Source organism: Telmatherina bonti (genome assembly GCF_933228915.1).
Source record: "Telmatherina bonti genome assembly, chromosome: 12".
NCBI lineage: Eukaryota > Metazoa > Chordata > Actinopteri > Atheriniformes > Telmatherinidae > Telmatherina > Telmatherina bonti.
Window position 1 is genome coordinate 19,707,441 of NC_136610.1, and position 27,891 is coordinate 19,735,331.

Below are 27,891 nucleotides of genomic sequence, written 5' to 3' on the forward strand. Positions count from 1 at the left end.
ATGATGGCTGCTTTCGGGATCTTAAGTTACGAACACCGGCCATTAAAGCGGCCCCGGCTCGGCCCTCCAGACGTTTATCCCCAAGATCCGAAACAAAAAGAGGTGAAGTCTCACGATGTACAACATAAAATTGCAGGAGTGATGTTTTATTGAGAAAAATCTTAGCAAAGAGGCTGTACGTGCTAGCCTTAGCTAGCCTGTTTAGCAGCTCTTCGGGCCTAGCCATAACAATGAATAGCTCCTAGTTGTCAGGTTGTTAGCCAGCTTTCCATCTTACTTGGGTAACAACCGGCTCGTTTGACAATATTTAACTCAACTAGCTCGTTAGCAGACGGCTTCTGTGGAGTTAGATATAAACTGCAGCATTTTGCTTTGTGGTGGATAGCATAATACGGTGAATTTTTATATTATACGTGACTGTCTTTTTAGCTTATTTTGATCCCTGCGAGTTCACGTTAGCTAGAAGAGCACAGCTAATCTTAATGCTTTTAAATGTCATTTGTGCTAATTGGTTAGCTTAGTTTTAATTAGAATTTAGCCTAGATAGTTAGTGCTGCCTCCTCTTGACCCTTGATTATTATTTTTAAATAATAAAGATAATCTGAGAGGTTGATTGAAACATAACCGTGCGCTTGTTTATTTATTTATTTTTTGTATTTAGTTGTCTTACGTTACAAGTATGTCTCTAATAGTGGTGTTAAACCAATCCAGCACATATCCTCTTTGGTCAAAGTAGAACTACCGAGTTGTATTGAACGATTTTGACGGTCTTGTACTGAATTAAATTTGTGTATGTTGCAGGATGAGTTGACTGCTCTGAATGTGAAGCAAGGATTCAATAATCAGCCAGCTGTGTCAGGTGATGAACATGGCAGTGCCAAAAATGTCAACTTCAATCCCTCAAAGGTAACGTCCCTCAGCATTTTTTTTTTTTATCACAGTTTCTGTCCTGTTTGGAAATGACAAATTTCCTTTATTATTGTTGTTGTTGTTATTTGTTTTTTTTTTATTTTACCCATGGCACACGTATCCCTTGCTGCTTTACAGATCAGTTCAAATTTCAGCAGCATCATTGCAGAAAAGCTGAAATACAACACGTTTGCAGACACTGGTAAACGTAAACCGCAAGTCAACCAGAAGGATAACTTCTGGCTTGTCACAGCAAGGTCACAGAGCTCCATCAACAATTGGTTCACGGATTTAGCCGGGACAAAACCTCTGACACAGCTGGCTAAAAAGGTGAGGAACGGTTCTCACCCTCTCTTTTTTTTTTCTTTTGAGAATAATCTTTTTCTTCCTACTGCAATGCTACCTCATTAGTTTTGTTTTTAAATGTTTTGTATTAAGTTGGATACTAAAGTCTAAACAACCAAACCCTGAGTTTTAATATATTTGACAGACAGGACAGTGGATGACAAGAAGTAAAGAGGGGAAAAAAAGTAATCAAGGTCTGACAGTGTAACCCTACACTTGACATGCTTAAGTTGACCTCCTTTCACCTTTTTCCTTTTATACTTAATTGCTCTTGCATAATGAATTAAGAGCAGCAGTTTTTCATTGAAAATTTGTTTTGTTTGTCAAAGTGTGCTATCAGGTGTTGTTGTTTTTCTGGGTCACTCATTCAAACAGGTTTGCCAAACCAGCTGCTGAGATCAACCTGTAGCTGCAACTTTGACTCCAAGTTTTTGAATTGTGTGCGGCAGAGGGTATGAAGAGGGCTTTTCAAATTAATATTGTTAGCACTGCTGACTGCCACCTTCATGCTGGCATAAATCAAATGACTCTTTCCAGGTTAATGGGCACCTTTTTGTTTGGCTTTCCATTTCAGCTACTCCACGGTTTGACCTCCTTCAGTTGTGCTTTTAGGTTTTTAATTTCATTCCTGTAATTTTAAATGTGAGGTAGGCCTACAAATGCAGGCAAGCCAGGTTTTGCACCTGGACTTTGCAGTCAGACTGCAGTTAGACTTAGTGATCTATCAATACACCGTGATTTTATACTTTCATTTGATGGCTTCTCTATTAACAAAAATTTCAAGATTTGATTTCAGCAGTCAGTGGATAATTTTACATTTTGTACTCATTCCATGTCAAATGAGCTTGGACCAGGAGATGCAGCAGCATTTCTAAACAGTCTGTGTTGGCTGACGGAGAGGCTTCTAAGCCTGTGCTGTGATTTCTGTTATGCAACTGCTTGTTTTTAAGAGTGTCTTCTCAGAGCTGGAAGATCATGGCCATTCAGAGTTTGGTTTTAGTGCAGTTCTTTGCATAAAGGAATTTTTGTGGGTTCTATAAATCACATGATGTGCTGCAGAGGCTTTAGTCGTTCTTTTCATCACATTATTTTGAGGAACATTGTTCCTAACTTGTGAAATATGTCAAGAAACTTTGTGTTGTGCAAGATGTCGTTGTGGCTGAACTTGACATGTTTCCTGCCAAAGCACTTGCAAATAGGTCAGGATTTTAGCTTAGCTTAATGTGCTCGTGGACATTAATAAAATGCATGTGCTGGTTTTGTGAATCTTTAAAAAAAAAAAAAAAAAACTGGGCCGAAATTTTACTGTGATGATTTTTTTTTTTTTTTTTTTTTAAATGTAACTAATTTTGTGCTTTTTTAGTACATTTAGAAATGATTATTTTCATACATCTGTGCATTGCTTGCTTTGTTTGAGTAAATCTACCAGAAAAAAACAAATGTAATAGTCAGAAACCTTTATTGTCATGAATTTACTTTTTTTGATAGAAGAACATCTATTATTTGTAGATTGTCTGATGTTGTATTGTTTACTTCTAACTACCGTAATCAGTCTAACAATGATCTCTGTCAGATGGCAGTCAGTAGATTTTGAGTTTTCCATTTAATAAATGTCAGTCCCTTTAGCAGGTTACAAATGCATTGTATTTTTTATTTTTTGTCTAATCCTGCCTCCACCTGCAAAGTACAAGCATTTTCCATTGGTTACTCTATATGAAACTAACTGAATTTATAAATAACATCTTGGATAACTTCAGAGTTTAAGATTTTATAACAAATTGGAGTAAAGCTTTAAGTCTTAAGGTGGATCCATTTTCCAAAATATACAGCAGTGAATGATATAAATATCTAGTTAGCTGCCAGATTTTTTGGAAAATGACATGATCACTTTTCTTCAAACAAGAAAAACTTGAATAAATAAATTACCTGTTAGTAAATTCATTATTTCCATTTTTATTGATTTATTCAGAGATAATTTTTTTAATTCACTTTTTATAACTTACCCACATTAAATGTTTTTGCCTCAGGTACCAATATTTAACAAAAAGGAGGAAGTTTTTGGATATTTGGCCAAGTACTTGGTCCCTGTGATGCGTTCAGCATGGATGATCAAGATGACCTGTGCTTATCATGCAGCTATCACAGAAACTAAAGTCAAGAAGAGACATGTGATTGATCCTTGTATAGGTAAGTTAATTATGGTTTCTGTCATTATATTTTGTGCTCAGATAGTGTTTTTTCTTTTGTTTAAAAAAAAAGATTAATGAAGAACAATTCTATGCAAAACATTTTTCCTTAAAGCAGCAGGAAACGTACAAAGCTGTAAAGCTGGAAGTAAAGTTTTTCTCTTCCTTGTCTCAAACTTAGATGGCAATAAATAATTGAATGAAAGATTGATGTAGGTAGCATTAATGGGGATTAGAAAGATGTCTTACAAATGATCCCCAGACTTTTTAAAAGTTCTTGTTTTGTTTCTGAACACGGTACCTGATCTTTTCCAGGCTCAGGCAAAACATTTCCTCTGATACCCACTGAGAGTGGGTTGGCAGGGCAGCAGCCTTCCATCTGTGCAAAATAACACACCAGGTCACGAGGGAAGCAAAAGACAAAATGTGATGGGTGTTGGAGGAAACATTGTAGTTCTCTGAGAAAATAACAAGTAAACCCAAAAGGGGGTTAGGTGAGGTGTGATTACCCCAGAGACAATGAACAGAGTCTAAAAAACCTCCTGCCAAAATGGTCCGAGACTTGGGCCGGCCCAGAATGGGCGAATCGATGTGGCTTCATCACTGTCACACTTATTACACTGAGGGTTCATGTCTAGGTAAATATGAGAGACTTGTGGGCCTTATGGACCACCTTGAACTGCAACAGGGAGCGATGAGAACAGAATGATGTCAAATTGTCTCGTTTTCAGGTTCGAATCTTGTTAGAATTTGTAAATATCTGAAAAATGTGTGTTTTTGGAAAACCAAATATACTAGAAAGCTGATCAAAAGAAGCAAAGTTATCATCAATGAAGAATCCTTAAGTACTTTATAACTTTAACCTGCCAGTCCTTAAAGAGCCAATCCGAAAACATGAAAGAGGGAAGAGATAGCCGGATAAAATAGGACTTTAAAGGGAAAAACTACAAATTTAAAACGTTTTCTGAACTCAGTCCAAAATCTGAGGGATTGTTGAACCACTGAGTTTGTTACTGGGTGTCTAAGAAGGCTGTCAGAGGGATGCTTCGATTTAAACTGACATCCACAGACAACCAAGCTGTGGAACTGGTCTATCTACCATTAAGCCCAGTGCAATAAAGACCGGATGCTAGGTGCCCAATAACACTGATGGAAATTGAGTAACGCCAGCCCACCAATTGCTTTGGACTTCTGCAAGTATATTCTAGAGCAGGGGTGTCAAACTCCAGTACTTGAGGGCCAGTATCCTGCAGGTTTTTGTTGGCTTCATGCTCCAACACACCTGACCAAAATTGATAAATAGGTTGTCAAAAAGCTCCTTGATCCATTTGATTTGAATCAGCTGTGTTGGTGCAGGGAAACAACAAAAACTTGCTGGATACCGGCCCTTGAGGACTGGAGTTTGACATCCCTGTTCTCGAGGGTTTCTTTTTCCATATATAGGAACTGATTGTAGAATCTAAAGTGACTACTAAAGACTTTTAGTAAAGAGTTTGGAATGAAGACTGGTACTGATTGGAAAAGGTAACAAAGTTTAGGGAGACTGTTCATTTTCCTTGAAATAACCCGTCCAGTTAAAGTGATGGTTTGAAGTTACCATTTTGACAGGCTTTGCTTGATCTCATTTAAATCTGTTAGGAAGTAGTTCATGCTTCCTTGAAACAGGAACTCCCCTGTAAAGTAAATCTATACTTTGCTATTGGAAGGCAAGGAGAGAAAAATCTGACTCAAGTGCTTTATTTAAACAGTAAAGTTGCCTTTTGTGCAAATTCATTTGTAACCTGGAAATGTGCCGAATTCAAAGAGCAGGGATAATATGGTAGGAAGTGTGGTGAAAATTAGAGCAATAAAGCCACAGCATTGAACTCATTTGGTAATTTTGACATAATCTTGTTTGTTTGTGTGCAGAATGGACACAGATCATTACTAAGTATCTTTGGGAGCAGCTTCAGAAGGTGGCAGAGTTTTACAGACAGTTTCCCAGTCAGGGCTGCAGCTCACCCCTTCCAGCCATGCCCACGGATGTGGACACAGCCATGAAGCAATGGGAGTACAACGAGAAGCTCGCCATGTTCATGTTTCAGGTCTGTTCACTCCTTTTATGTCTACTCCTGAACACTGTCATGAATAACACATAAGTCAATTGTAGTACTTTGTTGCTGGTGTGCTACAAATAGTTTTTCATATAAACTAACTTAAAGTTGGGGATATTTGGCTTTTTGTATGATGTCAACGGGCACTGTAACATGTCCATGTGAACTTCATTTGACTTTCTCTAAACTATTTATTGCACAATTGTTCATGTTTAATTACTCACCACAGCACTTATTGTTCTCTAACAAGGTGATAAGCCACAAAATAGTATCTAAACCAAAAATTTACCGTTAAATGTTCAGGTTCAATGACAACTTGTATATAAACAGTCCTCTTCATTGAACTTCATATTTTGTCATCATCAGACCGAGACGACATCTACACAAAACAAGGGAGGTGTCGTATTGGTCACCTCAGTTGTTTGTGTTGGCGTTGATATTTTTATGTTGTGCTGGTATACACACCACGTTTTGTTAGCTTTAGTGTTTGTTTCAGTAATTATCTAAAATAAAAGGATTACCATTAAATGATTTTACTTAAATACACTGCATTCATGATACGTCTGTGTAGCATTAACTTTTTATATTTTCTGTAACTCTTATCCAAAGTTAGATATCGTTAATGTTTTTGGAGTAAAGTATTTAGTCAGTTTCGGCATAATTGTTTTCTCAGTTACTGATGCAACCAACTTTAGCTTTTATAGAATGTTTTATTTTTTAAAAAGACTTATATTTTTAAACTGCTGAGCACAAATTCACAAAACTGAGAGTAGGTTTATAGTTGTGTTTAATCAGGTGATCATAGCCTGTTAACAAGTACTGATGATGTCATAATAGGGTGTTTTGTGAATTTGTGGTGGGAAATTTAGAAATGTATGATGGATAAAATATTACTTTCTGTTTTTACATAAGATGTGTTTCTTGGAGACTGTTTTTGTACACTTGGTAACATGCGGAGATTTTTGTCTGGTTGCTTCACTAGCAAATAAAAGCACATGTTATTGACTGCAGCTGTGTATCCTCACTTCAGGAAATTCTCTTGAGTTACAAGGTAGACGATTTGATGCAACTTGTAAGCTGGGAAAACTATGCTGGACTTGATGCCTGCTTTATATTTGTTTCACGACAACATAAGTTTGAATTTTTTAATATTAGCCTAGATGAGCATAGAAAAGAACAAAGGAGCAAACATTTTCAGGATGCCCCCATGATATACTGATGAGCTGGCTGCTTCATGTCTGCACAAAATCTAGTCCGTTTAATGTGGATTTCTATGCTTTCCTGTCACTTCCAAATTATGCAGTTGTGTTGCATTTAATGACTGATTAATAAAAAGGTTTTTTTTGTGTGTGTTCCTCTTCTTGACATGACAATAATCTTGTTTTACTCCTTTGTCCAGGATGGTATGTTGGACAGACATGAGTTCCTGACATGGGTGCTGGAGTGTTTTGAGAAGGTCCGGCCCGGTGAAGATGAGCTTCTCAGACTTCTCCTGCCGCTTCTGCTACAGGTAAACCCAACGCTTTTCACATCAGCACTCATGCACAAATGGCTTACTTTTGGGGGAAACATGCAGTCCAGTACAGTTACACAAAGCAGCTCTGTTATGTCAGCCTTCCCAGCTGTCAACAGTCTATCATGTTTTGTGTCTTCATCTGACGCTGCTGACCTTTCCTGACAGGACCTACAGGGACTCGCACTCACTCTTTTTTTTTTTTTTTTACTCCTGCTTGCTAAGCTGACTGGTGTTAATGGACACTGAGTGCTGTGGGTAATGCTGTGAATTTCTCCTCTGTGCCGCAGTACTCAGGGGAATTTGTACAGTCTGCTTACTTGTCACGAAGACTGGCTTACTTCTGCACACGCCGCCTCAACTTGTTGCTAAGTGATGGGAGCCTGGGTCCTGGCACAGGTGGGCATCCAGCCCACAGCATCTTGACACAGCAAGGCAATGCTCTGCCACCCACCCCGACCTCCCAGCCAGCGGGGGGTAACCAGCCCCAGACACCTTTCACAGATTTCTACATCTGCCCTCAGCACAGGCCTCTGGTGTTTGGCCTCAGCTGCATGTTACAGGTACTTTGTTAATTAAACGGCTCTGAAGTTAAAGGGATGTTTTGAGTCTTTCTTTACTCTGTAATGAGAAAATCTGCAGCTATTGAACATTATATATCTGACTTTTCCCTCCCTTTTTATTTCCCTTTCTTCTGCTGTTTTTTGGGGTTTTTTTGTCTTTTTTTTTTTGTTGTTGTTACATCAGAGCATAGTGTTGTGCTGTCCCAGTGCTCTGGTGTGGCATTACTCTTTAACAGACAGCAGAAACAAGACCGGTTCACCTCTGGACCTACTTCCCATCGCCCCCTCCAGTTTGCCAATGCCAGGAGGAAACACTGCCTTTACACAGCAGGTACTGTTAATAATTTTGCTATCCTCTTCTGTTTTTCTATCTCTGTTTTTCTAGTTGTCTCTCAAATTGAATGCTAGTTTGGACAGCGATTGGAATTTTATTTGCACATCAAGTTGTTTTTGTCAACTTTTTCAATGCATATTAAACACTGGGGCAAGAAAGAAATTATTAGTTTATCAGTGAAGGTACAACTTAGGAAACTGAGTCAGATTAAATGCTGGAGTGAAAAATAAGTACAGTCCATTCGGTGCGCAGAAGGTTTCCCAAGTCGAATGGAAAGTCTTAGTTTAAGAAACTTGTTCATGTCTGATATATTCTGGTTTGTGTTGGCACTCTTGAATGTTTTTAGTTAGTTTTTTTTTTTTTTTTTTTTTTTTCCCCCTAAACTGGAACTCTTGGCCACCTTTTTTTTTTTTTCCTCTCTGTCTGGATTTGAAATACTATAGTTTTCAAGCATAATTTTGACCGGATGATGTTTTTCTGAATCCATCATTTGCTGCAGGTTCGTGCAAAATTGCGAGAAATTGAGGAGCAAGTTAAGGAGCGAGGCCAGGCTGTGGAGTTCCGGTGGTCATTTGATAAGTGCCAGGAGACGACGGCGGGTAAGAAAGCTGCATCCCTTCATTTCCTCAGACAGCAGTTCTCAAGATGTAACAACAGTTCAAGATGTTGTAATCTTTTGCCAGGCTTCACCATTGGGAGAGTTCTTCACACCCTGGAGGTGTTAGACAACCACAGTTTTGAGAAGTCTGACTTTAACAACTCACTGGATTCACTCTATAACAGGATATTTGGTTCAGGCCAGAGCAAAGATGGCCATGAGGTAAAGCTTGATTTCTTTATGGATTTAGCATCCAAATAACTACAAGTGACTGCAAGGTAAAGTTGCATTGATCAGAAAAATATGGTGCGCATTAAAATCAACCTCTTGGTTTTTATATGCTGAAAAGTTCATTCAATTTTTGTCTCTAGCTTCTTTGCTGTGATCTTGCAATCAGCACATAACAAAACCCGTCAGCAAGTGATTCTATTTTTAGCTCTTCTGTCATGCATGTTTGTCTCCAGATGTCACCTGATGATGATGCAGTGGTGACCTTGCTTTGTGAGTGGGCAGTGTGCTGTAAGCGTTCTGGCAGACACAGGGCCATGGTGGTGGCAAAGCTGCTGGAAAAGAGACAGGCTGAAATAGAAGCAGAGGTGAGAAATGCACAACCACCAGCTGAATACAGCCGCATGTCTCTGTAAACTGACTTAATGCAGCAGCGTTCAACCTTTTTGATGTGGCTTTTCCAAATACAGAAATATCTGCTGTAGGTTTAAAGGTTGTCAATCTGAGTCTGGATCGATAAAAGGATTAATAAATGTTTAAAGGGGTGAGACTTTGATACTTTACAGAAAAAAGAAAAAAGCTGGGATATGTACATATTTTTCATTTTCCTTTTTATTTTTTTAATTTATTTTTTATCTTGATTTAACTTAGACCCTCCAAATGTGTTTTTAAATAAACACAAACAAAAACTGTGACCAAGTGGCATTGGTTGTTTCACACAGGCATTGGTCTTTATTTATTTTATCCCATCTTACTGCTGTGGGGGTCTTAAAGAGCCATAAACCCACCTAAATGTGTTGAAAAACATTTAGATCATACGTGCTCATATTTTTTGGCTTCTTTACCTCTATCTATAAACAAGCTGTAACACAATGAACCTGCTAAATAAGGAGATTTGTAAATAGGATTTCTACATTTAGCGCTCAGACTGTTGTCTTATATGTTGTCTGTGTTGGTTTGCAGAGGTGTGGTGAGTCTGAGGTGGTGGATGAAAAGGGCTCTGTATCATCCGGATCCCTCTCAGCCGCCACATTGCCAGTCTTTCAGGATGTACTGCTGCAGTTTCTTGACACGCAGGCACCCACACTAAGTACGTCTATCTTTTCACTTTATGCTTTCAGCAGTAGTTATTCTATTTTGATCTTAGTCTGATATTTTAAGCAACTTTAGATCCATTTGTCTGCACTTCTGATTACCTGCTGCATGTTTATTCAGAATGCTTCAAAAGGGTGTTACCTAATATTAAATAATTCAAAATTTTCTTTTACATGTTTATAGCGGAGCCTGGAAATGAAAGCGAGCGAGTGGAGTTCTCCAATCTGGTTCTTCTCTTCTGTGAGCTCATCCGTCATGATGTCTTTTCCCACAACATCTACATGTGCACACTGATCTCCCGTGGTGATCTGGCTTCTGACTCCCACCTGCCACGCCCTCGTTCTCCCAGCGACGAGCCCTCTGATGAATCAGAGCGCAAAGAACAGGATGCAGGCAGCAGTGTCAAATTGGAGGCATGTTGGAGACATCTGTTGTTCTGTCGTGCTATGAAGTAGGAAATAATATGAAAGGCTAACGTGAGGTTGTTGTTTGTCTAACAGGACACTGGTTTGTCTGAGTCAATGGAAATGGATCACAACTCCAGTGCTAACTTTGATGAGGTAAACCAGTATATTTGATCATGATCTACAGATAAGTTGCAAATCGGTTTTGTTTAGTCCCCTCCCAATACAAACTTATCTGTTTCTTTTCCCTCCAGATGTTCTCACCTCCAATGCACTGTGAATCCAAAGGGAGCCCCTCTCCGGAGAAACCTGCTCCAGAGCAGGACAGCAAGGCCAGCTGTAAGGGCAAAGGCATGGACCCTGCCTTTCCTCAACTGTATGAGCAGCCCAGACACATTCAGTATGCCACTCACTTCCCTATTCCTCAGGTGAGAATGGTCACAGTCTTGAAGCCTGAACACCAGGTATTTTGTCACATCTGACTGGGAGATTCCGCTTCTTTGTAAATTTGACTTTGTAAATTATAATGTTAAATAAATAGAAAGTATTCATACAATATGACCTTGAACTCACTGATAAAATCAAAATGAACCATCTCAGTTGTCATATAAAATCCAACTTTATTTCTGAAGCACTTTTCATGCCAAAGGCAACACAGAGTGCTTTGTAAGATAAAACCAAGTCATAAAGATAATAAATAAACATTTACATACAACAAGTTGATAACAAAGCATTTTAAAACAATGGAAAAACTCATGTTATCTTCCACACACTCATACACACGCAAGCACAGACAGCAAACCCCCCACTCTCCCCATCCCTACCCCTCCCAACAACACAACTAACCCTAACTACTGTCTTTTTAACTGAATGTAGGGAGAAAAAGTAAACAACAAAAAATATAAAATTAATTAATAAACATCTGACTCGATACTGATGTGAGGAAACAATATCTTTGGGATCCATCCACACCCGGAGCCATCCCCCGCATGCTCATAGGAGCCGCTGCCACGGCAACCACCCAGCACCCAGGCAGGCCAGGGTCCACCCCACAGCCCTAAAGCTGTCAGCTATCAGTTATCAGACATGTTTTAAACAGTTTCATTTTTCATTGATAATGGACTGGCTCCTCCTCCCTTGTCTGACTTTGTTAGACTAAGAACTCATATTGGACTCAGGTCCAGGGCTTTCTCTATGGGAGACTCTGAAATTCCCCAACTAGCTTTGGTGAAAATAAACTTCTGTGAAGTGTGGTAAATTTTGAAACACTTTACCACCCACAGTAAGAGAATATCCCACTTTTCCTGCTTTTAAAACACAACTTAAACACTGGCTAAAACAAACTAATTGTGTTTTCACCTTTATCTTTATGCTGCATTTTATATTTTATTCTTTTTATTCTGTTTTTATTTGTTCAAACATTTTATGTATCATGTATTCCTTCTTCCGCTGCCTAAGGACGACAGAGACAAATGAGCTTGTTAGCTATAATCCAGCATGTTTACATCTGTTGCAATAGATGTTCATTAATATACACTGTCCCTATCAAATAAACTAATTAGTGAATAGAAATTAATATTAATGTATTTATGATTAAAGCTTACCTTGTTTTTCAGCTCATGTACCTCATTAGATTTTATTTCTCTTTAATTATGTTTTAAAAAGACAAAACTGACTCATTCTACAAAAATGAAAGAAAAGAGTTTTTCCTGAAACCCCAGCATGTTTCTTTCTTTTGGTTCCATTGTTTTGTTGCTTTGTTACTCGGATGCATTCATGCTTTGTGTATCTCCTTGTTTGTGTCTTTAGGAGGAAAGTGCCAGTCATGAATGCAACCAGCGTTTAGTGGTCCTCTACGGTGTAGGCAAACTGAGAGATGAAGCACGACACACCATCAAGAAAATTACCAAAGACATCTTGAAGGTGCTCAACCGCAAAAGCACAGCAGAAACCGGTGAGGATGCACCTCAGTTCTTGTGACTGATGGCCCAGACTTCCCATTTGCTTGTGTTTTACTGCTCACACCCAGGCATGCCAATTGTTTGGTCATTACTAAATCATTATTTGACCTAGTTGCCAACCTCGACTATGAAAGTGGAGTCTGTGAGAATTTCCTCAAAGTTTCTTATGTTTGACTTTTATTGGATGTATCTTGCCACTTTTTTTGAGTCAATTTCTATGACAATGGGCTTCATCTCTTCACAGCCTTATTATCTCTGATACAAATGACCGTCGTAAGAGGGATTTCAGATTTTGCATTGTTGTGGTGGCACATTCCTGCACATTCATGATGACCTTCCGCTCACAACAGTGTTTCTCGTAAATGAAAAATACTGCTTTTTTTATGCATTTAAGGTAACTATCTTTTCATTTTCTCTTTCCCTCATGTAGGAGGGGAGGAAGGACAAAAGAGGAAGAGGAGTAAGCCGGAAGCCTTTCCCACTGCAGAGGATATCTTTTCCAAATTCCAGCTCCTCTCCCATTTTGACCAGCATCAGGTTACCTCCCAGGTTAGAACAAAAAGCCTGATCAAATGTCAAACCAGTCGCCTGCCTATGGTGACTTTGATGATATATAAATATAATTAAATATTGTTAAAGGTTTCTTTATTTTAAATAATTTGAAGGATCAAATAAATCACAAGATATTTAAAATGGTACAGGTTGTGAAGGAGCAGTATAGCACAGAGTAAATCTAATAATATTCCAGACACTTAAAGATTTCTAAGAATGTGAAAAATTTTATTTGAATTTTTTGTTTTTAATTTGGGTAAGATGACAGAACTTCCAGCTTCATATCTGCAACTCATTCAAAAGACTAATATTTAATGCATAAGTACTGTCTCATTCATCATTTGTTTCAATAAACTCTAACTATATTTAGAATCTAAAAGTTAGACACATTCATATTAATTTGTTGTCTTAGTTTGTATATTTTACAAAAAAAGGGTTCCTAGTTTGCAGAATGACTATGCATGTTTCTCCAATCGGAAAACAAGCTGCAGGTGGTTTAAAAAGAAGAAAGTTTTCTGATCATTTCTTCCATTTCATGATGTTTGCTTTCTTTTCAGGTGTCCAGAAATGTTCTTGAGCAGATCACCAGCTTTGCCTTAGGGATGTCTTATCACCTGCCTCTTGTCCAACATATTCAGTTCATCTTTGACCTCATGGAGTACTCCCTCAATATTAGTGGCCTCATAGACTTTGCTAATCAGGTATTTGCAACTCTGTCTTTAATGTCCTCATATCTATCGATAGTAAAGCCAGAAATATCCCTTTTAAAAGTCAGTTTATATCTTTTGGCTGAAAGTCAGTTGAATTTTCATATGTTGCAGCTCCTGAATGAGTTGAGTCTCGTGGAAGCCGAGCTGCTGCTGAAGTCATCCAGCCTGGTGGGCAGCTACACCACCAGCCTGTGTCTGTGTATTGTTGCTGTGCTGAGGAGATACCATTCCTGTCTTATTCTTAACCCTGAGCAGACAGCACAAGTTTTTGATGGGTAAGCCATAAATGTTTATCTGTAAGATTTACTGATCCACTTTAAGTTAAATCTGCTGCTGCTTTGTAAAGAGGTGGTCAGATTTTTTTTGGCGCTGCAAATGCTGTTTGCTGCTGGCTTTCATCAAAATTGTTATTTGACAGTAAAGCAGTCTAGTGCATTTAACTCAGTAGCTTACCTTGAAATGAGAGAAAAAAAAAACCTGAAATAAACAACTAAAACTCAGCTTTTACAACAGATCTCTACATTGTTCATTGTTTTACTTGTGTCCCAAAAAACGGAAGATAGCCTCTTGAAAAGTAGAGAAAATAACATTACATAGTAGGTTTTTGCTACATGGGACAAAGTGCAGCAGAAAGTACTATTCAACTTCAGATGCGGAACCTGCATGAGCACCTACTTAAATGATGTGAGCTTGTGTGAGAATTTATGCATGGGCAACGTGTCTGCGTAGGTGTGACTGCCAAACTCCCATCACCCTCATCAGTGGCACTGTTTTGAAATTTGAATACAATTTCAAAAACCTAATAAATGACCTAATTAATGACAACTGCTACAAAACAGAATATTGTTGGCTGTATGAGTTTTGAATAGGGTGAACAGGAACAAGCAGAGCTTTTAAATGACAGAAAATAGCTGCAGGAAGAATACAGAAATTTCAGCCTTTTACAGCTGACATTTGTGTTCCACAACACAATTGTATTTGAACGTGTTGTGTAAACAAGAAAAAAAACATGAAAAAAATGGACCAATCATAGTCATTCTGCTCTGTGTTGCTGTAACTTCTAGTTATCTGTCTAAGGAGGTGCATGGGAAGAGGAAGCTACACTGTAAACGCTGTCTATTTGACATTACAGCCCTAATTCTAGCTGGTTTAGCCTATTTTCAGTCTTGATGTGTTATTTGTGTTAGCAAGCTGCTGGTTGTAGTTCCACATTGAGCTGATTATAAAAAAATTACAATTATTGGTGCATCATCTAAGCAAAAGATGAAAATATCTAAAACCTTTTCCTCAAACTTGGACGTGAATGAGCTGCTTGTGAGTTATTTGTTTAAATGTCTTCACAGGTTGCGCATTGTGGTGAAGTCAGGCGTGAACCCGGCGGACTGTTCCTCAGCTGAGCGCTGCATCTTGGCCTACCTGTATGACCTCTACACCTCCTGTAACCTCAAGAACAAGTTCGGAGAGATCTTTAGGTGGGATAAATCATCTGTTTGGGGGTGCATTCATGAGTCCTGTTGTCCCAGCAGAAAAATATGAAACAGATTTTTTCATTCCTTTGAAGTGCTTCTCACAACTTTCAGTAATTAACAAATATTGTTTTCTTTCTAGTAAAATTTCAAGTGATCAGTAACCAATATAACCATTGATGTTCTCTTGTCACAGTGAATTCTGTTCTAAAGTGAAAAACTCCATCTACTGTAATATTGACCCGTCGGACTCTAACATGCTTTGGGATCCAGCGTTCATGATGGAGGCCATCGCCAATCCCTCAGCTGTCAACTTCAACCACTCCATGGTGGGCAAAATCCTCAACGACAGCCCAGCTAACCGCTACAGTTTTGTTTGTAACGTACTCATGGATGTTTGCGTGGACCACCGAGACCCTGAAAGGTACACTACTATTGTTTTGATTCAGCTCAATGTGTATGGTTCAGATAGCTGTCTCCTTCATTGTACCACTGTTTCATGCCATGTAAATTGCTTTCAGGGTGAATGACATCGGGATCCTGTGTGCAGAGCTGACGGCGTACTGTCGCTCTTTAAGTGCCGAGTGGCTTGGCATCCTCAAAGCTCTTTGCTGCTCCTCTAATAATGGGAACTGTGGCTTCAATGATTTGTTGTGTAACGTGGATGTAAGTTGTACTTTCAAGTCTTGATGTAGCTCTTAAATGCCTTAAGTGTTTTATTCTTCTGTGCAACTTCAGACTTTTTTTCTGTTGTCATGTATTTGGTTGTTACTTAAATGATTGTAATGTTAAAGTTGATCTCTACATTCATGTCCTTCAGGTTAGTGATTTATCCTTCCATGACTCCTTGGCAACCTTCGTAGCTATTCTCATTGCTAGACAGTGCTTGCTCCTGGAAGACCTAGTCCGCTGTGTGGCCATTCCTTCTCTTCTCAATGCAGGTAAGAGGTATTTGTGTATACATATATATGTATGTACAGGCACAGTTATTAGACTAATGGAAATGGTTCCTAAATTGGAAAAGGGGTTTACTCTTTTTTTTTTTTTTCCCTGTCTCTTCAACTCCAATAGTCCCAGTAGATTAATTGACCTTTTGCTCAATTTGGTCAAATTCTTATGACTCGAAGAAGGTGTCCCTTAGTAATTATTAAAAACTTTTTAGATTAGATGGAATGATTAGTAGTCAGATGCTTTTATGTATGTCATTCACAGTGTTTTTTTTTATTTTATTTTATTTTGTTTCAAATCCCAAGACATGATGATCTCAGACTGTTTAGGCAACCATCTGAAGCCTGGGGTTGAGGGGGAAAAAAAAGTCATATCAAACCATATTTTTCAGAAACTTGAAACATTGTCTATAATAACCATCTGTTTAATATTTTGGGGTCTAGTACATACTTGACTTTGCCCCTGTCTTTCACAATATTTTTTAAATAATATATTTAAAATGAAATTATGGAAAGTATTTGATCTGGTGAGACTTGATGCCTTGTCACTGAAGCCTCTGTCTATCCATGGTCAATCTTTTTTTCTCTCACTGTGGAGACAAAGCCTCATTCAGCCTCATTGTTGGGTTGGGTTGGGTTTGGCTAATTTTATAATGCTACTACACCTGCCAAATGCCAACAGCCCTCACTGGTGGTAAATAGATATTTTGTTCTCATTTCCCATTTCAAAACAGCAACTCTGTTACAGCCTGGCTCACTTGCCTTTAGTGTTTTTTGCCACTGTTCCAGAGCACATAATTCTGGATGGTACGCACTGGACATTACGTGTTTAATATGCAAAGTGCGAACCATTTGCTGGAAGAGTCTACAATGGAAAATTGTACCTTGATCTGTTTGTATGGTCTTTGGTAATCCAAATGTGGAAAAGAACTGCGTTAATGCCTTTATAACTAATGTAGCCGTGATCTTTCACAATGGAATGGCTTTTGGAAAACGGGCTGCAGCGCACATAGCTGAGTAGGAACTGATCTCCACTTTTTGATTTGGGAAGAGGACCAACACAGTCAGCTATGACGTGGTCAAAGGTTTGTTCAATTGCAGGAATCGGACACAACGGAGCAGAGGGTACAACCTGGTTAGGTTTACAGACAGCTTGGCAGACATGACAGCTATGGCAGAATTCGGATACATTGCGTTTCATGTCAGGCCAAAAGAAATGTCTCAGCAAAAGTTTGTATGTTTTTTGTAATACCTAAATGAGCAGACCACTGACTTTCAAGCGCCAAGGACAAAACCTTTTGTCTGTGCTGGGTTGGGTTGTTTTATGAGTTTCCATGCTGAGCCTTCTGCAGCAGCTGGTGACCGTTTATGCGTGAGAATTTCATTTTTACAAATGTGTGCTTGCTGTTCCTTTTTTGGTTGTTCAACACTATCAAGGAAGGATCAACTTTTCGAGCTGCGGACAAGTGTACTTGGGTTAAATTAAGAGCAACATCAGAATGTGGCACATTACATTTCTGGTGTTCCAAAACTTCTTCTGTCTCTAGTGCAATTGGCTCATGTCTAGTCTTACTTTCCGTGTCATGGTCAGAGAATGGTGACTTGAGTATTGAATCAGGAGGAGATGAGTCAGCATTTATGCACAATTGTGCATGTGTGACCACACAATATGGATACAGCTTGGGATTTTGGTGAAAAAGATTGTGGTGTCTTACTGACCATTTGGTCATCCAATACTTGAATGGGGTGCCACTAAGCCATCAGCAACACTATTTCCCATTAACATGGCTATATCTTTTATTGGCAGATCTGGACAAACTACTATAGGAAAGAAACCTGTGATGAAATTAGATTTTATGTAAACATTATTTACTGGTCTGGGAACATATTCCATCTCAGCACCAATATTAAACTGAAATCACAAGACCAGTGCTTTGAGAAAGGCAAAGCACTGGCAAGAATGAGAGACTGGGAACTTCCACTGTCTCTTCAGATGCGAACTGGCTGCAGATCAGCAGGTTTACCTGTGAGGGAAGCAAAGCCGTCAAAATGAATGGTTCAAAACATGCATTAGGCACTTTGTCCTCACCATAACCAAGGACTACACAGTGGGGCTTTGCAAGAATCAAACCAACAACCTTAGAAAATTGGGGACTTGACTGATTTTTGCACTCCGAAGGCAAGCAGTTTGCAATAACATGTCCATGTTTGTGACAGTAAAAACATTCTCATGTCTTCTTCACAGTGGAGATTTTGACAGGTTGTAGTGGTGGTGGTGGTACTGGATTAGAGCGGGGCTTTTCAGTACAGACAGGAAAAAATGTTTTGTGCGTAAACACATATTCATCTGCGAAAACAGAAGCTGACAAGATGGGCGTCCCCTTTCATTTAAGTACAACAGAACACAGTCAGGTATACACTTTTTAAATTCGTCTAATACAAATGAATTATGAGGCTTTCCCACAAGGTACGATTCCACCAGCAAAGCTTTAATCTGGCTCTTGGTGGCTTTTATTCGTGATTTGCAATCCAGAGTGTTCCACAATCTGCAGTCAAGTAGTTCAAGAAAGGGAGAAGCTACAAAATGGTCCAAGCTAAAGGGAGAAGTCAAGTATATGTAGAGACAGTAAAGACCCACGGGGAACCCACTGAATGAGATCCCGGACAAGCCCCCACTTATGTTACGACCCGGCTCGCTAGGGCGAAAAGGACACGACATAAAATACGGTTTTAGGGAATTTATTGTCCCACAAAACAAACAGCTGGACAAGCCGAAGGGAAAGCCAGGTGGTGCAGCTCAAAACAAATTAAACAAACAAACAAACAAACTAAAGCAGCACCACTGACGACACAGAAACCAAAAGCAATACTAAGGGTAAGCTCAATCTCTACACAAAATCCACAAAACCACAGTTATAGCCACAAAATGTCTTAAAAGCGCAACACAAATAGCCAGTCTCGAGATGGGCAAGTTGTCTTCACAAAACAGCTGCCAGGGAATGAAGAGTTGCAGCTCTTCTTATACCGGGGTGGTGACGTGTGCAGCATCCATTTATCTGGAGGGCACCAAATCAACAGAGCAGACCAAAGAGGTGTGGTGAGAGGGAACCAGTCCGTCAGGTGATGCATCTGGAGGATTTTGCATCGTTAATGGGAGGAATGGTGAGGTGCAATTGAAGATTGCTGTAACAAACTCCATGCAAATTCCACTTGATCCTGCTGGATGATGAGTATATCTATGACAAGGTTTAAATTTAGATGCATGACTTTGATGTAGTGGATTGTGTAGTCTATCCAAAAATAGCGTGAACCTCCTCAAGAAGATGTGAAGAAAGCCAGTTCTAATGAATGCATATGTGTCTGATCTCAATTTCAGCCTGCAGTGAGCAGGACTCTGAGCCAGGAGCGAGACTCACCTGCAGAATTCTCCTCCATCTTTTTAAGACACCGCAGCGAAACCCTGTCCCTCAGGATGGTGTCAAGTCAGGTAGTGAACTCAACCTAAAAGATTTTACTCTTACTCCATAATTTTTTTTCTCCTTTTTTTTATTTTCTCCTTATCATCTAGATGCTTACTTGTGGTCTTATTTCACATCTTTGCAGACAAATCTACTGTTGGAATTCGATCGTCCTGTGATCGCCACCTTCTTGCTGCCTCCCAGAACAGCATAGTTGTTGGAGCAGTGTTTGCTGTCCTCAAAGCTGTATTTATGCTCGGTATTGATCTTTGCATATAAGTAGGAACACATTATTTGATTTCAGACCTGATTAAAAGATTGGAATGTGTCAGATTAGCAGATTATTATAATATTGTATTGCTGGATGAAGAGGATTATGCTGATTTAATTTGTTCCATGTGTTGTTTTAGGTGACGCTGAGCTACGAGGATCTGGTCTGTCACATCCTGCTGGTCTCGATGACATATCTGAAGGGCGCAATGTCTCCATAGAAACAGCCAGCTTGGATGTATATGCAAAGTATGTTTTGAAGACTATCTGCCAGCAGGTGAGGATATAAGCTGCAAAATAACTATATTAAAGCAGTGAACTTGACAGTGCTTCGCAGAGTGAAATAGGAAGATGAAAATGAAGTTGTAGAAATAAAAAATCAATAGAAATGGCTTTCTTAATTGAGTACCTGTGGCCATTTTTCTTCCTCTTGTTAAATGTGATTCTTTCTGTTGTTTTTTCTGCCTTTAGGCCTCTGTTAAGGCAAATGAGGTTCTTTTTAACGCAGTCAAAAGCATTTGTGTCACATTGCTGTGAAGACCACAGAGAGCCCGTATTAGTCAAGTTTTTAACATGCCCTGAGGCCTCATGAGACTACTTGACATACCTTTGGCATGTGCACATCCATTCTTCATCAAAGCCCCTGTTGTTTTCACCACCCACCCTGCCTTTAGTCAAGCTTGTTCTGCACAACTGAGTTTGTCTTGATGCTTGAATGTATGCCCTAGGATCACAGAGTTTGTTGAATGCTGAAACATTTCTTTAATGTCTTGCCCCTCTGTTGTGGTTTCTTGCAGGAATGGGTTGGAGAACGCTGCCTGAAGTCCCTCTCCGAGGACAGCAGTGCTCTGCAGGACCCGGTTCTGGTGAACATTCAGGCTCAACGGTTACTGCAGCTTATCTGTTATCCTCACCGCCAGCTGGACAGTGATGAAGGTGATAACCCTCAGAGGCAACGAATCAAACGCATCCTTCAGGTAAGAGGGGAAAAAAAATACATTTAGTACTAAAAAACCTATTTGTGTGTATTTTGCTTCAGATACATTTTTGGGGGTTTTAAAAACTAGTGTTAAAAGTACAAAGTATAAGTCTAAAAACAAGCTTTAACTGTGTTTATTATTATGCCCTATAATCACTGCCGAGTTGTTTCATAAAATTAAACTGTTGGGGTTTGCTGGCCTCTCCTGGACAAATCAGAAGCTGAGAACATATTTAATTAAGTGAGGACAGTGTGTATCTTGGGCATATTGAAAATGTAAGCTGCTTGTAAAATCTTGCACAATAATCCTGTTCCTGATCAAGAATATGGACCAGTGGACAATGAGACAGTCGTCTCTGGAGCTGCAGCTGATGATCAAACAGAGCACAAACAATGTAAGTCTTCCTTTTTGCAGTTGTTATATTTTTAACATACCCCTACAGTATTACTTTTGTAAGTAGAAATATAAGATTCTTTTTTTATCTCCCATTTAGGAGCTTTACTCTCTCCTGGAAAACATAGCTAAGGCCACTATAGAGGTTTTCCAGAAGTCAGCTGAGATGAACTCCAGCAACCCCTCAGGAAATGGAGCAGCAGCCCAAAGTGGCTCTGCATCTAATAACAACAGCACCACAAGCAAGATGAAACCTATATTAAGGTGTGTCTGTTCGAGATGCATTTTGAGTTGTGGCTTTTTGTGTTTCAATGTCTCAAATTCTGTAATCAAGGTAAAAATATGAAGCATTCTCACGTGGAGGATTTATTTCAGCGATGCTGAACTCTAGCAACTATTTGTGACTAATTTGCAGCTCATCAGAGCGTTCCGGTGTTTGGCTGGTGGCTCCATTGATAGCCAAACTGCCCACCTCGGTTCAGGGCCATGTACTGAAGGCAGCCGGAGAGGAGCTCGAGAAAGGACAGCACCTTGGCTCCTCCTCTCGTAAGGAGAGGGATAGGCAGAAACAGAAAAGGTACGCAGCAAGCTCACATATCCCTTCATTGTTTTTTTTTTGTTTGTTTTTTTTCTTTTGTCTTTTAATTTTTTTTTTTTTTGTGTGTATCCTGGCCATCAAATAACTGTGTGACTCTTCCCTTGCAGTATGTCTCTGTTGAGCCAGCAGCCGTTCCTGTCTTTGGTCCTGACCTGCCTGAAGGGGCAAGATGAGCAGAGAGAAGGCCTTCTCACCTCCCTCTACAGCCAAGTGCAGCAGATTGTCACCAACTGGAGAGAGGATCAGTATCAGGATGACTGCAAGGCAAAGCAAATGATGCACGAGGCTCTGAAGCTGCGACTGAATCTTGTAAGCATCTTTCAAAGACCACAGCAAGCTTCATTGTGCAACTGATAACAGATTGTATTGATTGAATATATTGACAAAATAAAAGCCCCCCTTCTTGTTTTACACCTTTTGAGAAAACAAAACATGAACCCTGTTAACACAGCAATATAACAGCACTTACCAGGAATGGTCATTTTGTCTCTAAATCGGTCACGAACACATTTAAACAAATGTTATTTCACTGCTATTGTATTCTAAACCGGGATTTATGTTTGTTTTTCTAAGTTTCAATTAATATATTTTCTTTCCTTTTTAAGGTTGGTGGCATGTTTGACACAGTGCAGCGCAGCACCCAGCAGACCACCGAGTGGGCGGTGCTGCTCCTCGACATCATCAGCAGCGGTACAGTTGACATGCAGTCCAATAAGTGAGTGTTGACCACAATCCATATAATTATCTTCTGTCCAGGAACTTGAGGGTTCATTTTAAACAAAGAAAAAAGTTAATTGTAAACTCGTCAGTTTGCCTTGCTTTAACATTCGATCCTCTCCAACAGCGAGCTCTTTACAACTGTCCTGGACATGTTGAGTGTGCTGATAAACGGTACACTGGCTGCTGACATGTCCAGCATCTCTCAGGGCAGCATGGAGGAGAATAAGAGGGCGTACATGAACCTGGTCAAGAAGCTCAGGGTAAGACTTGCAGGCTTGTTATATACTTAAATTTGCATTGGATTTTGAAGTTGTAATAATATACAGTGTGGAATACAATATTTTCAAGCTGAAAACGTCAGATTCAGAGTCTGTTTGACTAGAATGAAGCAACTGAACCATCACTTTGTTTTTCAAAGCCTGTTACACTTTCAGTCACTATACTTGCAAAAAATGACCTTTTCTGGCCAGCAGTTGTTGATAATGTCACCTTGGCCAGGGATCCTCAACCCCGGTCCTCAACGCCCAGTATCCTGCAGGTTTTCATCGTTTCCCTGCTGGAACACACCAGACTCAGACCCAGACAAGCTCTGCATATGTCTGCTAAATACACATTGATGTAAATCAGGTGTGTTGCAGCTGGGATGCTTGGAAAACCTGGAAAACAAGGACCTGGATTGAAGATCTTTGGGCAATTAAAACACATTTGAATAATCTATTCTTATGAAAACACTTTATCCTCAAAGAATTTCTTTTAAAGCATTTATTAGTGTTGTTACTCATCTGTTTTTGGTTCCACAGAAAGAGCTTGGAGATCGGCAGTCAGAAAGTTTGGAAAAGGTTCGCCAGCTTCTGCCGCTGCCCAAGCAAACTCGTGATGTCATAACCTGTGAACCTCAAGGCTCGCTAATAGACACAAAGGGCAACAAAATTGCGGGCTTTGAGAAGGAGGTAAGCGGTAATCACTGTCAGATCTGGCAGTGGGTAGTTGTCAGACTCTAATGCATAGAATTACTGATGAGTTATTTTGTGGTGGGGGAAATTATAGGTTGTAAAGAGAAATACATTACAGGAAACTCCTGTCTTTTCTTGGTCACAGTATGTCTAAGAAATCAATAAGCATAATATTAGTGCTATCAAATCTTCTTATTTTATGGGATTTCTCTCAAAATGCATGAGCCTGTCTGACAATTTCTTCAATTTTTTTCTCTCCTAGAGGAAAGTAATATCCTTAAATGATCTAACCTGCAGTAGGCAGTCATTGTGACCTGTACATTAGAAATTGAGCTTATTAAAAGTGCTTTGTTGCTGTTCCACAAGGGTCTTCAAGTATCAACCAAACAGAAGATTTCTCCATGGGATGTCTTTGAGGGTCTAAAACACTCGGCACCTCTCTCCTGGGGCTGGTTTGGTACTGTGCGCGTGGATCGCAAGATCACCAAATTTGAGGAGCAGCAGCGTTTCCTGCTTTACCACACCCACCAGAAACCCAAACCTCGTAGTTATTACCTGGAGCCTCTCAAACTACTTCCTGAGGAAGAGGAGCCGCTTACACCCGTCTCCCAAGAGCCAGAGAAGAAAATAATGGAGGCAGTGAAGCCAGAAAAGAATGTACCAGCTGTCCCCTCTGAGTCAAAAGCGAAGAAGAATATCAAGAAAAAGAGAACTTCCAAGACGGAGGTCGGTTATCTGTGAATTTTATGCTCTCAAAGTAGTATGGCTTTGCAAAACAATGATTTCGAGATTGGACAGGAAACTGATTTTCCTTTTTCTTTAGCCGGATTATGGTAACCGTACACCGGGCGGTGTTGCCTATGGGACTAATGTGCCAGACTTGATGCCGAGCCACTCGTATGGCAGGCTACCCTACAACCCACAGACCATGGGCATCTACACACAGAACCAGCCTCTGCCTCCAGGTCAGCCTCCAGAATACTGTCGTCAAAATCTCACATCATGATCTGTCATCCTGGTTGAAACGTGTTTAATGCCATCTGCATATTATTTGATTTTTCAACAGGTGGTCCAGGTTTAGAAACTCCCTACAGACCCACCCGTACCCCACAGATGAACAAAATGATGCCCACTCGGCCCACCTATCCAGCCATGATGTCTGGCATGCAGAGTAACATGCCTGGTATGATGGGAATGGACAAGCAATATCCACTGGGTTATAAACCCCAGCCTAGCTTGCCCCAGAGTCAAATGCTGCGACATCAGTTACAGGTCAGACTGGTGAGTTAGTCTCTTCAAGCAAATCCCTTCAGTCAAGAAAAGTTGACAAAAACGTTCATTATAAGCTGTGTAGAAATAGGATATTTGATCATTTGTATGGGTTGTTTTGTATATAAATTCAGTGTATAATTCAAGTGTATAATTGTACCACTACACTTATTTTTATTACTACTTTCAGCAGAATCAAGGCCTCATAGGGCAGCAGATCAGACAGATGACACCTAATCAACCCTACACTTCAATGCAAACATCACAGGTAAGTCTGTTTTTCTATCTGCTTTTTTATATGTAATTGTCTGTGCCACATAAATAGACTATTTTTGAAAGAAACTAGTTGGTAATGGTTTCATTGTCTCTTGTTTTAATTATCAACACTTTTCAGAACATATCTCAGGGCTATACCACATATGGATCGCACATGGGAATGCAGCAGCATCCTTCCCAGGGTGGTGGTATAGTTCCCCCCACTTATGGGAACCAAAGTTTCCAGGGTGCGCATCCGGGGGCCAACCCAGCTGTGGTGGATCCTCTTCGGCAAATACCACAGAGGCCTAGTGGTTATGTTCACCAGCAGGCTCCTGGCTACGCACACAATATGCAGAACACACAGAGGTCAGTGTCAGGCTGCGGCTTGATTAGATCTGAGCAGCACTGTTGCTGTGTTCTTATATATAAAGTTGTGTCGTTGGTACACTGCTATTCCTCCTCATTTTTCTCCTTTCCTTTGTCTTATAAACTTAAGGTTTGCTCACCAGCCCCTCCAACAGAATCCTATCATGCACAATCTTGGTCATATGGGAGCCCAGGGAGTCCATCCAGGCCTGAGGCCAAACCCGATGCTGACAGATCAACAGCAGCAACAGCAGCAACAACAAGCAGCACACCAACAGCAGTACCTCAGAATCAGAGTATGTCACTGATGGATCATTCATTCATTTCTCCTTCAAATTTGTCTGTTTACTTTGTTTTGGTTTATTTATTGTCATTCATAGAAGAGATTCATCTGATTTAGCAAATCAATATTTGGATACAAAAGCCAGCCAACAGAACATGATTACATGAAGTTTTAAAACTTGAATAGTCAATATCTTCATATTAATTAAAGGTTGGTTTTCAGCCTTAACTGTTGGTGATTTTTCCATCATTGTTGGGGTCATTTATATGTCCAGCATGTTTTTAGGTGTGTACTGTAGTTCTATTTGGTCATTTTAATGGGAAGCATTCGCTCCTTAAACCTTTCCGAAATGACGATTAGAAAAATCAGGTACTATCAAACAAAATTTCATTCCTTAAGCAATCTGTGCTGTCGCTAAAAACCAGCTGGTTCTGGAGGTCATGGTTCATTCCCAGTGGTCCTGATCTTAGCACACAGATAAGCAACAGCTATTTGCACAATCTTCTTTGTGCTATGCTCTACTTATATCTTGTACAAACTGCTTGCTAGCTTCTTATAGGAGCCAATACTTTCTTAGCTCTAGGTTAGGCTCTGCAGGGCCGAACCAGAAATCCTCTGCCATAGATTAATAGTCATTTTGTAAAGCATAATAAAAATGTTATTTTCAAAAACCTGAATTAACTGGAGTCTGCATCTAGCTTGGAAAGCACGAGACTACTTACAACAGTTGGAAAAGGGATTTTATTTATTCACCTAATTAATATTTTGTTAGAATATCTTCAACATAAATCTTTGCCATTAACTTTTTATTTTCTCCTCCATTTTCACAGCATCAGCAGCAGCAGCAGCAGCAGCAGCAGGCCCAAGTTCAACAGCAACAACAACAACAACAAGCCCAAGTTCAGCAGCAGCAGCAACAGCAGCAGCAGGTTCAGCCACAGCAGGTTCCTCCTCAACAAGTTCCACAGCAGCAACAGCAGCAGGTGTCAGCGGTGCCTCCTCCAGGACAGGCACCAAACCAGAGCCTGAACATGCAGCCACTGCCCCCCCAGCAACCCATGGTAAGTCCAAAGCTGACACATCAATGCTTGAATAGTCTTTTATTTTGCAGAATGAGTTGATAGATTGACCCAAATTGTATTTTCTGATATTTAGTGACACTGTCTGCATCCATCCTAACATACTGCATGTCACTGTGCTGTTCAGGGAAGATATTGTAATTCTCGGGTTACATTCACAATGCAGGCAAAAGTGACAAAATCTGGTTTCTTTGCACACAACATGACCCATACCTGTTTTTTTAATGATGGTCTTAGTTTTTCAGACTATCATCTAGATCAGTTTTTTTCATTTTAACTCAAAACATTTGGCATCATTTTATGGTAAAAGGTTTGCTCAGAATCCTGTTGAACACACACCAATACTTCTGTCCCCTCATATATACCAGAAAGCTTAAGATTACACTTTAATCATTTTGACTTGTCACATGGTAATATAATATCTCGACATTTTCTTCATATTTTGTTAAAGGGAAAAATAAAGACCTCTTTTTGTTGGCTTCAGTTGTGCAACAGCTTAAAAATTGTTCCAGACAAGTTAATGGGAAACCTCCTTATTTACTTCTGTGAACTGTGTGATGTCCTTATCTGCCCATGCATGGTTGCAGACAGTTCGCACTGGAGTCTGATGTTGGGCACTTTTAGAGCACAATGTGAACAAGTGTGCCAAAAAAAAAAAAAAGACCTGCAGCCTAACTTTGTAAAAATCATGCCACAAAATGTTGATCCACCCATAACATCAGTTACACGGAAACTTGTGAAATGCTGTAATGTCAAAGTTTCTGTTAATCTGTTTTAGTTTCCACGGCAGGGGATGCAGCAGACACAGCAGCAGCAGCAGACCGCAGCTCTGGTCAGACAGCTGCAACAACAACTTTCAAGTAAGTCAACCTCCATGTTTTCATTTACAACCCATGCTTCTAATGCCATTGTTTGTAATTAATCTTTTCCCCTCCCCCCCCCCAGATACACAAGCAGGACAGGGCACCAATCCATATTATTGATCATGCTTGCTTATAGTAGTGTGTGGACACAAGGCCCATTTTGTGGGGAGAACATGTCCTGTAGAAATTAAGTGAGGACAGTTGATTGCAGAGGACCACCAAACAGATGAACCAAATCTCAGCTTTGACCACTGAGGCAACGATGTGAAAATATCATGACTTCAGTTGTGTGTGATCATGGATTGTCAGAGGGGAGCCTCATTTGAAGTAAACACTTATTGGTTAATGATGAAAAAGTCTATGTAAAAAAAAAAAAAAAACAAAAAAAAAAAAAACCACAAATTATAAGAATAATGCAATTTCTTTTTATTTTATTTCAATTTGTACAATTTTTTTTTCAGTTTCATGTATTTCTCATTAAAAAAATCATGTCAGTT

At 39.7% G+C, this 27,891-nt stretch overlaps 1 protein-coding gene across 1 annotated transcript; it reads left to right on the plus strand.

Annotated features, from left to right (window-relative positions):
• med12 (mediator complex subunit 12) lies at positions 1-27,891 on the plus strand (the record flags this gene model as incomplete). The annotated part of the gene is made up of 43 exons (XM_079250466.1): positions 1-102; positions 802-906; positions 1,048-1,239; positions 3,282-3,441; positions 5,349-5,524; positions 6,933-7,043; positions 7,337-7,609; positions 7,794-7,940; positions 8,443-8,542; positions 8,627-8,763; positions 9,006-9,137; positions 9,733-9,859; positions 10,048-10,277; positions 10,365-10,424; positions 10,523-10,696; positions 12,078-12,222; positions 12,660-12,778; positions 13,339-13,482; positions 13,603-13,766; positions 14,835-14,963; positions 15,154-15,381; positions 15,479-15,623; positions 15,778-15,898; positions 19,281-19,391; positions 19,508-19,621; positions 19,773-19,909; positions 20,430-20,609; positions 20,935-21,006; positions 21,106-21,269; positions 21,421-21,582; positions 21,711-21,912; positions 22,209-22,318; positions 22,448-22,583; positions 23,124-23,273; positions 23,643-24,002; positions 24,100-24,241; positions 24,343-24,557; positions 24,736-24,813; positions 24,940-25,169; positions 25,300-25,465; positions 26,283-26,513; positions 27,310-27,391; positions 27,477-27,891. 43 exons carry the CDS (start codon positions 1-3, stop codon positions 27,512-27,514), a joined length of 6,501 nt encoding a protein of 2,166 aa, XP_079106592.1. The 3' UTR covers positions 27,515-27,891.